A 13,383-nucleotide genomic window follows, 5' to 3' on the forward strand; every position below is an offset into this window, starting at 1 on the left:
GACCTGATTTTTTTTTCCATCAGAAGTTTTTGGGCTATTCTGTGTGAAGTGCTGGGCACTGACATGTATCTATCTGCAGACATCCTTTAGGAATAGTCTTTAGTACTTTTTAACCTCCTTCTCTTCCCTGCCCTATAGGAAGGAAAAGAGATGCAGTAAGTAGGACCACCACCATCATTGTAGTAATGAGTGTCTTGTAAGTACTCACTTGCATTAGTGTTGCTTGACTCAAGCTCATCTTGTTTTTTATCTGAATTTTTTTCTCATTTTCATGTTAAGGTTGCATGTACCATGATAAACTAATTTGAGTGGAACATGGGGGTGTAAAAGAGGAATGGATTGACTTGGAAATGACATGTGGGATGAAAATGCTGACTTGTCAAACTAGTCTACCTTACAGGTTTACTTAGGTCTGATCCTATTAAAGTCTATGAAGTCTAGAATCTACTCATTCCTAATTTTAAAAGTTCCAAGAAGAGATACTGTTATTTTTTGCTATTACCCAGCTTAATGGTAACTGCTAGGAATTGTTCAGATAGATACTAATTTTCAGTATAGTGCTGCCCCACACTTTTTTTCTCCCAGGATGCTGGGAGGATTCTGTTTCCTTAGCTATCTTTGGCCATGATCTTGTGTTTGTAGCATTGCAACTGAAATTGTTGAAAAATTGATTGTTGTTCTCTTCTATCTACAGTTTGCTGCTCTTGGTTTTGCTGAATATAACACTGTTCCTCAAACTCTCAAAGATAGAGCATGCAGCTCAGTCCCTTTATCATGTCCAGCTTCAGGAGGAAAGCTCTTTGAAGTGAGTTCACAATCTTTGCTTGCTTTCTTCTTCAGCTTATGTGAGAATCTGATCTAAAAAATAAATTATAAACAATGAAATTGAGTGGTAAGTTTTCAGAAGTGGCAGGGGCTTGCTGTACTTCTGTGGTCTATGGTGAAATCCAGTGACATGTCTGACTACATCTTGCAGTAATAAATTTCTTCTTTGACAAGCTGTTTTGGGAAAAATGTTAACCTTAGTTTGCATTTATCAGCCTGCTGTGACTCATCTTCTGTGAATATCATAATGCTGATCACAGAACTGAAGTGTTCGTCCTGTGTGAACCAGCATGTTCTCAAATGGAATGTTAAAGATTCATTTAGCTTTTTAGCTTCTCTCTGTGAGTCCCCTAAATCTCCTCTCCTTCACAAACTTCCATGTTAGGTGCCTTTTGTACTCAGGCACAGAAAGATGTTGCTTCCTCTTGAATACAGTATCAAGAAAAAAGTTAAAAAACATATCCTGATTTTGAGTCTGGAAGGGATGTGGGGACCTCCCATAGTGACAGAACTGGTTAGAGTGACTTTCTTCTTAAGAAGGCTCTTGCTTCCTCAAGTGTGGACTGTACATTGTGAACATAATGTGAGCACAGTTTTTTCTTGGTGGCTGTTGCCTGTAAAGGTCTGAGGTACTAGCTTCAAGCAAATAAGTATTGGAATTCAACTGCAAGCAGCTTTGTATGTGGCTTTTGTAAGAGGATGCTCTCAGCAATGGCAGAGCAATGGTGGCAGAGAACAGTTGCTTTTAAAAAGGCATTGGGGTGCATGTTTCATGTTTCTGATGTAATCTCAATCTTTTTCAGCATATCCCCAGAAATTGTATCAAAAGAGGAGATGCCTCAGTATGATAAGGAACAGGTTAAACATGTGAAGGGAGTTTTAAGAGACTCAATTGAAATGCTTGAGCAGGTAGGTCTGAAAATCTTTCCTGGTGATGTTTGTTCTTGTACATCCTGGTGATGTTCTTGTACATCTTTTCTCCCTTGTGTTATCATAGCTTGATGTGGTCTGATGCTAGATAAAGTTTTCTTGATCTGTTTTCCCCCAGGCTTGAGTTTAGTTAACAGGCAGTGCTTATGTTTCTGATGTTTCGGATCGCTTTGGTTTTGAATTTGTTTCTTGGAGGGTTGGGTTTTTGTTTTTTTTTGGATGGTTGGTTTTTGGTTTTTGTTTGGGTTTGTTTGTTTGTGGGTGGGTTTGTTGTGTTTTGTTTTTTGTTGGTTTGAGTTTTGTATTTGACTAAGATGTAAGTACCCATGTCAATTTTCTTAAACTTGTCATGTGCTTAAGAGGAGATGTGTTAATGCAGTTCTGAATCATGACAAAGCAAAGACTGGACTAGTTTAAAACACATTCCCTTTTCTAAGAACACTCATATTAAGATTTGTGAAGTGTTTTCCCATCTTACTATGGAATTTCTTCATTCAGGTTTATGCTGGCATTTGTTCCCCACTACTCCTCTAGATATTGGCAAGAACTTCATTTAGCTTTGATATCAAGGGGTCACCTAATCTCCAGTGAAAAATAAATAATTTCTGCAGACCATATGTTTCTGAGAGACTCCACAGAAGATAATCCTCCTTCACAGTAACTTAAAATTTCAGGCTCTTGTATACTACAGACAAAAAAAAAAAAAAGGTAGAATATTGTTGTGTCTCTCTGATCATGAAGCCCATGACTGTTAAATCCTTACAATCCCTAGACTGAAATTTGAACTCAGTACCTGAAGGACAGTAAATTCATGCTTTAGTTTTTACTTACTACTCAGGAATGTTCTGATTTTAACTTCATTGATTATATCTTGAAATGTGATGGAATAAATTATTAGTTTAGGAAAGCTGAAGGGGGAGCTCACATGTACCTTTCTCCATTGTTTGCTCTTTGTTCTTCCATGAAAGTACCCATATCAATTTTCTCCACTAAAGGAGGTTAGAAAAAGAAGCCATTTCTTACACTCCTTGTTTAGAGGTGTCTCTGCATGCACAGCTGCTATTAATCTGTTAATTAACCACCGCTTTGATCACAACTTGAAAAAGCCTAAGTGCTGCAAGTTTCACTTTAGAGATGAAATTTTCAGGTTTTCATGCCATTTTTATTTTCTCGGCTTACTATTCAAACAATTCCTAATTCTGAAGCGTTAAGTGCTTTTTGAACACACAGTGTAAAAAAGAAAAGTGAGAATTTAGCCACCTTTTTCATCCAGAATAACACTCTTTGTCTGGAAGTCCTGAAGCATCTTAATGCTTGCTGCCTTGTGTTTTCTGAGGGTTGTCAATAACCTAAACATGTTTTGTGCACCAAAATGCACTAGGAGGGCCAGGTAGTAAAAGAAAATTCATGTTGTGCTGCCATGTTCCTTGGAGTATTTGCACTGAACATTATCTGTGACTAAAAATGAGTGGAGTGGTTTATCTTCTGTGCTGTTGTCTGGTGAGGTGTTAAGACTTTATCATCCTGGACTGTTAGTATTTATAAACTCTACAGAGTGTAGCTGTTAGGAGAGCACAGTAAGCTGTTTATGGAAACAGGGAGGAGGAAATCACATGAAATCTTTAAAAGAAAATGAGGAGGGAGACTTTATTTTCCTGATATCTCACCCATGCAGGAGACTGACTTAAGTAATTGGTGGCGGGGGTGGATTGTGTCTCCACAGCTGAAGATTTCCCTTTCCATGCTCCAAAGAAGCTTTGACCACTTGAACAGGACGCAGAGCAGCAAGACTGAGAGTTAATAGCCACATCAGCTTTTCATTGAAGATGCTGGAAGAACAGATGTGTGTGTGAGGACTTGTGGGGTAGGGACTGTAACTGTCTCCTCTGGACTCTTTACTGTTGCACAGAATAAAAGGTTTGTGGAAGAAGTAAGTCGGGTTCTGCATTGCCATAGCTTGGCAGTCTTGTCTCTCCTGCCAGCCTTCTGCCTGGGAGTCTCAATTCCAAACAGTGCAGAGCTCTTGGATCCATCCCAGGGTGAGTGAGTGAGGGCAGTTGTACTGCTGGTGAATGGATCTGAACATTTCAGAGGGAAAAACATCCTTGGCAGAGAATTGGGCTTGTCTCTTACAAAATTGCAGCTTTTTATGTCAACGTAGGAAAATGACCATCAGTGAAGAGTGTTTTGGAGAAAAAAGAATGTTAGTGGATTCACAGCCACAGGATCTTCATAGGCTTTTTTTAGCCATGGGGACCTTGTGAAAGAAGTCACCATCTTAACGATGAATATGCCTAAGATTAATTAACAGGAAAGGGTTTGAGATCTCTTGCATACTGCAAGCTTTGGCAAGCTGCCTTCTGCCATATGTTTCCAGCTCTCCCAGAGAAATTTCAGCCCTCGGTGTTTTCCCTCTATCAAGGGCTGTGCTTCAGCGTGGTGTGCCCACTGATGATGAAACTCCTTTTCATGTGCTTCAAGCGTTTTCCAAGCGGGTTGAGGGAAAGAAGATGAATACAGAAAGAAAATCCCAGAAAATGCAAGGTCCCCCTCCCTCGAGCTGTGCTAGGAGGGCAGCGCTGGCTCGGGCGGTGCGCAGCCCGTGGAGCAGTGGTGCAGATACAGGTGTGGGGAGGGGAGGGGGTGCAGGGTCGGTGTGGGGGTGTGCGGGGGGCAGCTTTTCCCGGCCCCGTGTCCAGCCCGGGCAGCGGGGGCGGCCCGGGCCCGCGGCGCCGCCCCGCCGGCCGCCACCTGTTGCGCTGTCCCTTTAAGGCAGGTGCCCCCGCGTGACGGCGGCGCCGCCCCCCGCGCGCCCATTGGCGCGCGCCGCCGTCAGGTGGACGGTCCGGGCGGGGGCGCCGCCCCCCGCACACCTCGGGGCGCGCGCGGCCAATGGCGGGCGGGCGCTGCGGCGGGGGCGGGGCCGCGGGGCGGGGGCGGCGGCGCGCGCGGAGCACCTGAGGCGGCGGCGGCGGCGGGAGCCGCTCCCGGCCCCGCGGGAGGGACGGGGCGGGCGGCGGCGATGGAGGAGCCGCTCTGCTGCTGCGAGTACGTGGACCGGCGCGGCCGGCGCAACCACCTGGCGGCGTGCTGCTGCGACTGCGAGGAGCTGGACGACGGCTGCGACAGGTACCGGCTCCGCGACCCTCGGGGGCCGCCGACTGTGGGACACCCTCCCGGCGGCGGCGTCCCCGCGGGGCTGCCGCCCTGAGGGCAGGATAGCCGCGCCCCGCTTCCCGGGAAACTTGTCGGGAGAGAGGAAAGGGGAGGCGGTGGGAGCGGGACGGGGCGGGGGGCGGGAGCGCGGCCGTCCCGGTGCCAGCCGGCGCTGTGCTCCCCGCGCTCGCAGGTGGCTGACGTGCAAATCCCTGCCCCCGGGAGCGCTGGAGAGGATCGCCGACACCATCGCGGACCGGCTGCGAGTCCCCTGGTTCTCGGGGGCCGTGAAGATCAACGTCAGCCTCGTGCCGCCGCTCGTCCTGCTGCCCGTCTTCCTCCACGTCGCCGCCCTGCACTTCCTGCTGGGGCTCATCATCCTGACGTCCCTGCCCGTTGTGGTGCTGTGGTATTACTACCTCACCCACCGGAGGAAGGAACGGACTCTGTTCTTCTTGAGCCTGGGGCTCTTCTCCTTGGGATATATGTACTATGTGTTTCTCCGGGAGGTGGTTCCCCGGGGCCACGTGGAGCATTCCCAAGTGGTCACTCTCACGTGCGGGTTAATTCTTATGCTTGCAGCCCTGTCTCGAGCCAAGAAGGACCCTGGCTACCTTCCCATCCCAGCAGGCAACGAGAAGCCATCGCACCAGGGTTTGCACAACAAGAGTATTAGAGGGAGCTCCGGCGGGCTCCATGGCATCTCGGGTGCTGCCAGCAGTCGTGTTGTGAATGGGGAGGCTAAAGGTTATTGCAGCATGTCAGCTGAGCAGCCAGCAGGTGTGAAAAAGGACTGGTGCACTAAATGCCAGCTGGTCAGGCCAGCCCGAGCAGGGCACTGCCGGCTTTGTGGCAGGTGCGTTAGGAGGCTGGACCATCACTGTGTCTGGTAGGTTTTGCACGGCTGAGGCTCCCCGTGTTCTCTCTCTGAGTTCCCTCCTTTTTACAGTAAGCTTCTTTTTTTACAGTCCTTGACAAATAGAGTTGCTTTTGCTATGTGCAAGACCTTATGACACTCTTTAAATACAAAAAGCTTTGTATTTACCCTTTAAAAGAACAGTTAGAATAACTGTTTATTCCAAGTGGGTTGAGCTGATAGCTGAAAGCTTCTACAGCGTACTTCAGAATTGCTTTTAATTCTCTACTGTTTTTCATCAGTTTGGGATTGGTTTTGCTGTGGGTTTTCTTGGATTTGTTTTCTTTTGCTTTAGACTTGGTCTGTAGAGCACTAGTAATCCTGCAGTTAAGTTGCATTAGCTCTGTCCTGGGGCAAGGGACCCCAAAGCTACCTTTTGGGTGTTCTTGTAGGGTGTCATGTATTTCAGCAAAGGAAACTACCCCTGCTAAAAATTTGATGCAAACAGTCTGCTGCTATTACCCTACAGGTCTATTGTCTTGTGCTTGTAACCTTTCTATATAAAGTTATAAAGTTTCCTTGAAGATTTTTCAAAGTTCTTAGCCTGTGTCGACTGCAAGTACCTTGGAAATCAGGTTCTCTGACAGCTGGGGGAGGAAGAAGAAATAGAACGCCGTTTCTTTTCTTTTTTTAAGCAAAGTAATCTTTTCTTTCCTTTTGGAGGATTAACAGCTGCGTAGGGGAGCAGAACCATCAAGCTTTCATCCTTGCACTCTCCTTCTTCATGCTCACCTCTGTGTATGGGATTACCTTGACCCTGCACACCATCTGTAGGGGCCGAAGTCTGTTTGTGGCATTGTTCTACTGCCCCGGGGCCTATTCTGACTACAGGTGAGATGTCTGTCTGGGAGAGCTGTGGTGGGAGCAGGCTTGCTCAGGCAGCTTAGCTCCTGTTCCTCATTCTGCTGGTTGTCATACCTGATCACAAAGTGTTCCCTAAAAGACTCTGGAAAGCAAAGATGTGTTTCTGCTTTTGCCAAGGTGGGCAGCCTGAGACTTGGAGAGAGCTTGCTATTTATGTGGAAAAAGTGGAAGGAGCTAGGATTTGAAGTATTTATTGTGTTATGTATAGATCTGCTTTTAGATATGTATGCCCCTGCCCAATGCATGTAATGGTCTGACAGCTTGGAATCCACATGCTCTCTCTCTCTCTTTCCCTCTCATTCCTTACTATTTATCGAAGTGAATGTCCTCCAAGCTGTCTGCCTAGAACATGCTGTCTGGCAGGGAAGGTGGTGGGAGCTATTGGACATGAGTTCAGAGACCAGCACTACCACAGATGGGCAGAGTACTGATAGTACTCAAGTGACTCTTCCTTCCTCTGCTCCATCTTGAGACCTGTAGAGTGAGAGCATCCTGGGGTCCTTAAGTAAGGCCTGAGCACCATTACAACACGAAGAGTAAAGAGCTAGGTTGTGTGACAGCAATGTGTAAGAGTAGCTCTGCTAGCAGTAAAAGCTCTCATTAAGTAAACCCTGAAGCTTTAATTTTGAGAAAGCCTTTAAGGATTATCTGATGAAAGCAGCAAAGTGAGATCACTGTGGCAGATGTAGACAGGGATTTGAAAGGATAGTGATTACCAGGGAAAGTCACTTTAAAGCAGCTGCTCCTGTACTAAATGGCTTCCTTCCCATCTTTTTCCCTGCTGCCAGCTCTGCTCTGTCGTTCACCTGTGTGTGGTACTGTGCCATTGTAACAGCTGGCATGGGATACATCCTCCTTATCCAGCTGTTGAACATCAGCTACAACGTGACTGAGAGGGAAGCTCGGCTGGCTCTGCGGGACAACACTGGGCGCAGGCTGCTGGGTGGGTTAGTGATAGACACTGGCCAGTACAACAGGGGACTCCTGTGCAACTGGGGCCACTTCCTGAGCCTGGGGGCTTCTCCTCCACAGCGCTCTGCCGAGGACATCGTGTGACACCCTCGTTCTGCAGATGGCGTTGTGTCATGGCTCACTGACTTTGTTTAGCGGGGGAGCAGCCCCTCCCACCAGGACTCCTCCTCACACAACCTTTCCTCGTGGTCATTATGTGGGCTATCCCCTCACTGACAACAGCAGATGTTTTCCCCGGTGGAATGGTTCTTCACATGCTGTCAGCCAGCAATAGGATGCAGAAAGCAGCAAGCCATATGTGCAGGTGGGGAGAGGAGGAGCCTGCTGCCTTTTTCACCGTGGGAAACAGCAAGAAGAGCACAAGGTTTTGACAACTTGAGTTTCCCTTAGATGTGAATACTGGCATCAGGAGGAACCTGCTGCTGGGCTTCAGAGAGTGCACTGCTTCCTGCAAAGGTTAAGGAATCCCTGGATTTGTACCTATGTGTGCCATTTTGGAGATGTCAGAAGAGTGAACTTTGGACACAGATAACAGATGGAGCCCTGCAGAAACCGGTCTCTTGGGCTAGAAGAGACTGTCTAGGCAGTCACCGGGCAGTGCTCTCCTCTCTGGTGCATTTATTTATTTATTTTTACTATCTCTGATTCCATCCAGCTGTGTACATGCTTCTATTAAGTGCCTTTGTGAGTTACATTCCTGTAGGACTTTGTATGATCTCTTCACCTCTTGACTCCTAAAGTTGTTATTCCATCTCTGTCTAAATGAGTGAAAAGAGATCCCGTTGTTCTTTCTGCAAGCCGGGTCTGTATTGGTTTGAAGGCTTTGCTCATCTCCCTCAAAGTGTTTCTGCTCTGATTATGGGTTGTGACACATGACAGCAGGTAAATACACCAAGTAAGGAGCTTTGAAGCAACATGTGAAGTGAACTTTGAGGGCAAAACAAGAGTGCTGTCTGTCTGGTATTAGTGTAGCTTTACCTTCATCCTATGTGTGTGGGAGAGCAGGCAATTCTGCTAGCAGCATGTTTGGTAGGTAGCATCTTGGTTGTATTGCTGTCAGCACAGTGATCTTGTCTCCTCTTGGCCCGGTTACTGTGGAGCTGCCTGACTATAGATCTGATTTCTCAAGCCAAGAAGCCAAGGAACAGATCAGCCCTAAGGTACATAGGAAGAGATGGAGGATGTGTTGGAGGTGTTTGTTTTTGGGATAGATGACCTGTACTGGCAGGTAAATGAACCTGTTAAAATGTGCTCTGCAAGAGTGCCGTTTTTTCCTCATCAGCCTGCAACTGTATTATGGCCTGGACTCAAGCTTCAGCCAAAATAACAAGGTTTTGGTGGCAGTGGTTTCTGGATTTCAGGGTGGGATTTTTTGTGGTTTTTTGGTTGAAGCCCTTTATGTATGCTGTTGGCCCTACAGTAATAGGAGAGGTCTGGCTGGAAGAGCTGGGGACTGTGGCACAAGAATTTCAGGTTGGGCCTGAGTTGCAAAAGCAGAGATGGAGCTTTGTTCCTAGCTGTGGTGTTTTCAGGCGTGTGCAGTGTGTGTGGGTCATGCCTGCCCCTGAGTGCACGGGCATGGCAGGCAGCTGGGGGATGTTGGACTGGTGATGCACATTCATTGTGCTGCTGTGCAGTAGCTTTGAAGAATAAATGGATGGTGCATGATGCCAAAAGAAAGCAGGGGCTGTCTGTTGGGATCCCTGCCATATTTTTGAGTGCTTCTCATGATATGTCCCAGTTTAAGGTAAAGACTGTGTTGCTTTTTGCTCTGTTTGGTTTCCTCAAGTGGCACATTTCATAACCAGCAGATAATTAAGGAGCAGCTGCATTTGGAATGTGGCTATACAGTTACTGAATTTCCCTTATTTCTTTCTCCTTTTCATGCAGTAAAGCAGTTCTCTATAAAGTGGTAAAGGGACAGCTCTTTTGCTTCCTGCCTCTAACCAAGCACAGCAGAAAGTTCTGACTACTTTCTTGACTCTAATGTTAATAATGAAGTATGCAGCTGGACTGTGCAAAGTGTTACTTTATGACCTCCTGTTTGGAGCTTGAAGCATGATCCTGGGAGTTCAAATTGAGACAAAGTTGCTTTCACTTGAGTTGTCTGTAAATGTTTCCATGGCACATATGTAAATTGTGACGCCTGCTGAGATGATGTTAAGCTTGGCAACCCTGGAGATAAGGATGCTGTGGTCTAGGAGAATCTTCTTAGATCTTTCTCTGCTGGCACTGAGGAAGATAAAGGCAGAAGGACCTCCTGGGCTAAATGAACCCCTGCAGTGGAGACAGCCAATTTGTCCGTCCCTGTGTGCTGCACACACAGGAATCAATCATGCACCTACAGGCTGAACAAGCTCTGGGAGCTTTTGCAGGTTTGAGATAAGTGATTTCTCAGAGTCCTGCTACTCCTGGCTGGGAGAAAGCAGAGCAGATCACAGGGTGCTTCCCTGGCACTGCTAACCCTGTGGTGCTCACTTACTCCCACAGGCAGAGATTTCACAGGTTTCACCTTTGCAGCCTGTCTGTCACTGTAGCCTTGTCCCTTGTCTCTTAGTGAGTGGGAGGTTTCATCTGAGCTGCTTACACTGAGACTTTCTCTGTTCTCCCAGGCAGTGTGGAATTTGGACTGCAGATCGGAACAAAGGACCTGAGACTGATGTAACCATTCCATACCTTGGTCAAACATGCTCCAGTAGAGTGGGGGCAGAGTGCTAAAGTAAATTTCATTTTTTGCCCTGGCTCCAGGGAGAACTGAAACCATTCAGGACACTAAAAGATTGCAAGGGTGGAGTTTTTTTCTAGGAGGAAAATGCAGTGCTGTTTCCTCAGTGAATAGGAGGTTCAGGTGGCTGTCATCTGTATAGTAATGGTGACTGTTTCTTTAACATCATGGCATTGGTTTACCTCTTCTTCCTGAAAGGATTTGCTTTGTGAATGCATTGGGAGATGAGAAGCATAAAGTAATGGGATATTTTAAAGGCATCTAAATGGGCGGAAGAGTTTCGGTCCCTTCAGATGCATACGTGGGATGTGGGAACTCTCCTTTTAACATCCCTGAGAATTAGCAGGAAACCCTTGGAGGGTAATGCTTCCTTTCCAGTTATTGCAAGGGCAAACTGTTGTGATCTGGCGTGCTCAGGAACACTTTATTCTCTGAGTAATTTCCTGTTGAGCTTGGTACTGACCATGCTGGTAGAAAAATGTTAAAATCTAGGCATACACAGTCAGTCCTTGGGCACCCTGTGTTAGTAGTTGCCTAGATCCATGCTGCCTGGGGGTTGGAGCAGTGGGAGCAGCCTGCATGTGACAGGGGACTTGTGGGTTGTGTGTGGCCTTCAGGCAAGGGCCAGTGTCTCACCTGTAAGCTGTATGCCTGGCAGTGCAGAAAACAGTACCCTGCTGGCTCTTGATTATTTTCCCTGTGTGTGAAGAGAGGACCTAAAGCTGACCAAGAGCAGGGAAGGATTTTGGTAATAGCCAGCCCTGATGTTTTTCCACCCAGACTCTGAAAGTTAGTTTATCTTGCTTTACCCATGACCTTTTAAGAGGCATTTGTTGTTTCACAAATAGTGTGGATTTCTGCAGACCAGGCAGCTCTTGGGGGCCCAGGATTCTGGTTTTGCTGGTGTTGTAGTGTTATACCCTCCGTGTCCAAGTGCCATCACCCCACTGTTTGGTGTCTGTAGTAGGAACAGTGCCTCATTAGATACATCCTGTAAGTGGTGGCTTGGCACTCTTTAACTGTGTCTTCCTGCATTGTGCTTTTTTGTAGGCGAGTCACAGGTCCCCACGTTGACTGTTTCTCCATTTAACTTGTCCTCAAATGACAAAAGTCACTGGTGAGCCTGAGCTGGTGCTGCTTGTGACTCCTAATCACATTTCAGCCTTCATGCTATGATGGTGCTTTTTTTTCCCTTCAAAGTAGGTTGCTTTCAAGTGTCTTAATGAAACCATTTGCTGTAAAATTTCTTCTGAAGATAAAATGGATACTGCCTCACTGCCTAATGTCTTAATAATGTGCTTGGTTTTTTCCTCCTATATGAATGTATATTGCCTCATTAGGGCAGGAAGTGTGTGATTATGGATGTGTTTTCCTGTATTCCTTTCAGTGAAAAATTCCGCAGTTACCTAGGATTTATTTATTTTGCCACTACCAGGAGGATCCTGCAGCAAAAATCTGTTTGCAGACAGGTGAGCTTCTTTGTGAAATGTGGGAATTCAGCCTCCCAAGATCTTATCTTTGTGGAATTCCTCTACTGATAATGTGAAGAGTGATGGGCTCTAGAAGAAAGTGGAAAGTATTTTTTTTAAAACCTGAGCTTTAGGAAGAAATTTTGTGAAACATTTGTGAGCGTTTTTGAAGAGACTGATGTGTGTGTTTATGTCCATTTTGCATCATGTTCAGTGTTTCCAAATGGGTATCAAATGAATCAAAATAAATTAATGGAAACGGTCTGTGGAGTGGCCTGTTGATTTATGCCGACACATGCAGGCAAGCTGAAAGATCAAAAGCTGCCACTACCTCATGGCTATTCAGCTGAGAGCTGGACTTGGCAATAAGGGAACAAAAGGTTAAGGAAAACTTGGGAAACAAATGTTCATCCAGTTCTGCAAAGGTTGACCTTTGGCTTTGTTGGTGGTGAGATGAGAGACCTGCTGGCAGTTCTCAGCATCCTAGAGACATTCCCTCATGGTAGCAATTTGAATGGTAGCAATTCATCCTGTGAGCAATGCATTATCAGTATCTGAGCAGGTTCCATGCCTTTTTATCCTGGGTCTTGCTTTCCCTCTGACACCTGCCCACATAATACACCCAGAACCCCAAAAAGGAACAACCTCTTGCTTTAAACTCTTTTCTAAGCCATATTTGGAAATTATATAGGATATTCTCCTTGTAGATAGTGGGAAGATATGTAACCTTTAATTCTGTTGGTATCTTGGGACTGCTGCTGAAAGTCAAGATAACTTTTAATGAGTAGACTCACAGGTGCTTTTGATTTGTTGTGGTACTTCTGTCTGCTGCTCAGCTGTTTGTTTGAAGATAATTTTGCACTGCTGACAGCAAGGACCTTCCAGCAGGGTTTTAGTTGGATGAGACTGGTGTTTGCAGAAGGTTGTCAGACTTGGACACCCAAGCAATGACCAGTTTTAACTCCAGTGCTGTTGATGGGGACATAAGAAACTTGTCTCCCCCTAGCTTTTATTTTTTCCCTGTTGTGGCTTGCTGTGCTGGCCCTGCAGAGCAGGGCCATGCCTGGGATGGCAGCTCCTGTGCTGGGAAGGCCAAGGTCCACTGCTGGGGCAGGTGCCTGTAATGGATAACAGATTTGCAAATATGTGGGCTGTGTATCACACTGCATGGTCCATGGACCCCTCCCAGGCTAACTATTGTTCCTCCCTGCCTGGGGGGAGGAGAGGAAATAGTTTAATATTTCAGGCACCCTTTCAGATCCAGTTTGTGCAAGGCCTGAGGGACTTGGAAGTGACTGGTGTACAGATTTAATGAGAAGATGGTATTTCTGTGGTTGAGGTTTTTGGGAAACTGTTAAAATGCTGTAGGGGCAGGGGTCTTGCTAGAGGATGGGGAGTTTGCAATCACTTCAAGGTTCTGTATTTGCTGTTGTACTGCAGTAAAAGTCCTCCCCCCACCCCTGTGCAAGAGAAGGAAAGCCTGGCTGTGCAGCCACCTCCCTCTCTTGCTAAGAAAAGCAAGGAGC

The 13,383-nt window shown here is 46.5% G+C and overlaps 2 protein-coding genes across 4 annotated transcripts in view; both read left to right on the forward strand.

The window, feature by feature from the left end:
- Positions 1-3,683, forward strand: part of GRAMD1C (GRAM domain containing 1C) — a 51,177-nt gene extending 47,494 nt beyond the window's left edge. For all 3 annotated transcript variants that reach the window (XM_058825431.1, XM_058825432.1, XM_058825433.1), the window contains 4 exons: positions 139-196; positions 695-805; positions 1,629-1,734; positions 3,479-3,683. In XM_058825431.1, coding sequence (XP_058681414.1) covers positions 139-196; positions 695-805; positions 1,629-1,734; positions 3,479-3,556 — 353 coding nt within the window. In that variant the 3' untranslated portion in view covers positions 3,557-3,683. The remainder of the gene's footprint in view (positions 1-138; positions 197-694; positions 806-1,628; positions 1,735-3,478) is intronic.
- Positions 3,684-4,777: 1,094 nt separating this feature from the next.
- On the forward strand, positions 4,778-12,036 carry ZDHHC23 (zinc finger DHHC-type palmitoyltransferase 23). Its single transcript, XM_058799899.1, has 4 exons — positions 4,778-4,884; positions 5,105-5,800; positions 6,491-6,658; positions 7,480-12,036. Exons 1-4 carry the CDS (start codon positions 4,778-4,780, stop codon positions 7,745-7,747), a joined length of 1,239 nt encoding a protein of 412 aa, XP_058655882.1. The 3' UTR covers positions 7,748-12,036.
- Positions 12,037-13,383: the final 1,347 nt, after the last annotated feature.

Source organism: Ammospiza caudacuta, chromosome 2 (assembly GCF_027887145.1).
Source record: "Ammospiza caudacuta isolate bAmmCau1 chromosome 2, bAmmCau1.pri, whole genome shotgun sequence".
In the NCBI taxonomy this organism is placed as follows: domain Eukaryota; kingdom Metazoa; phylum Chordata; class Aves; order Passeriformes; family Passerellidae; genus Ammospiza; species Ammospiza caudacuta.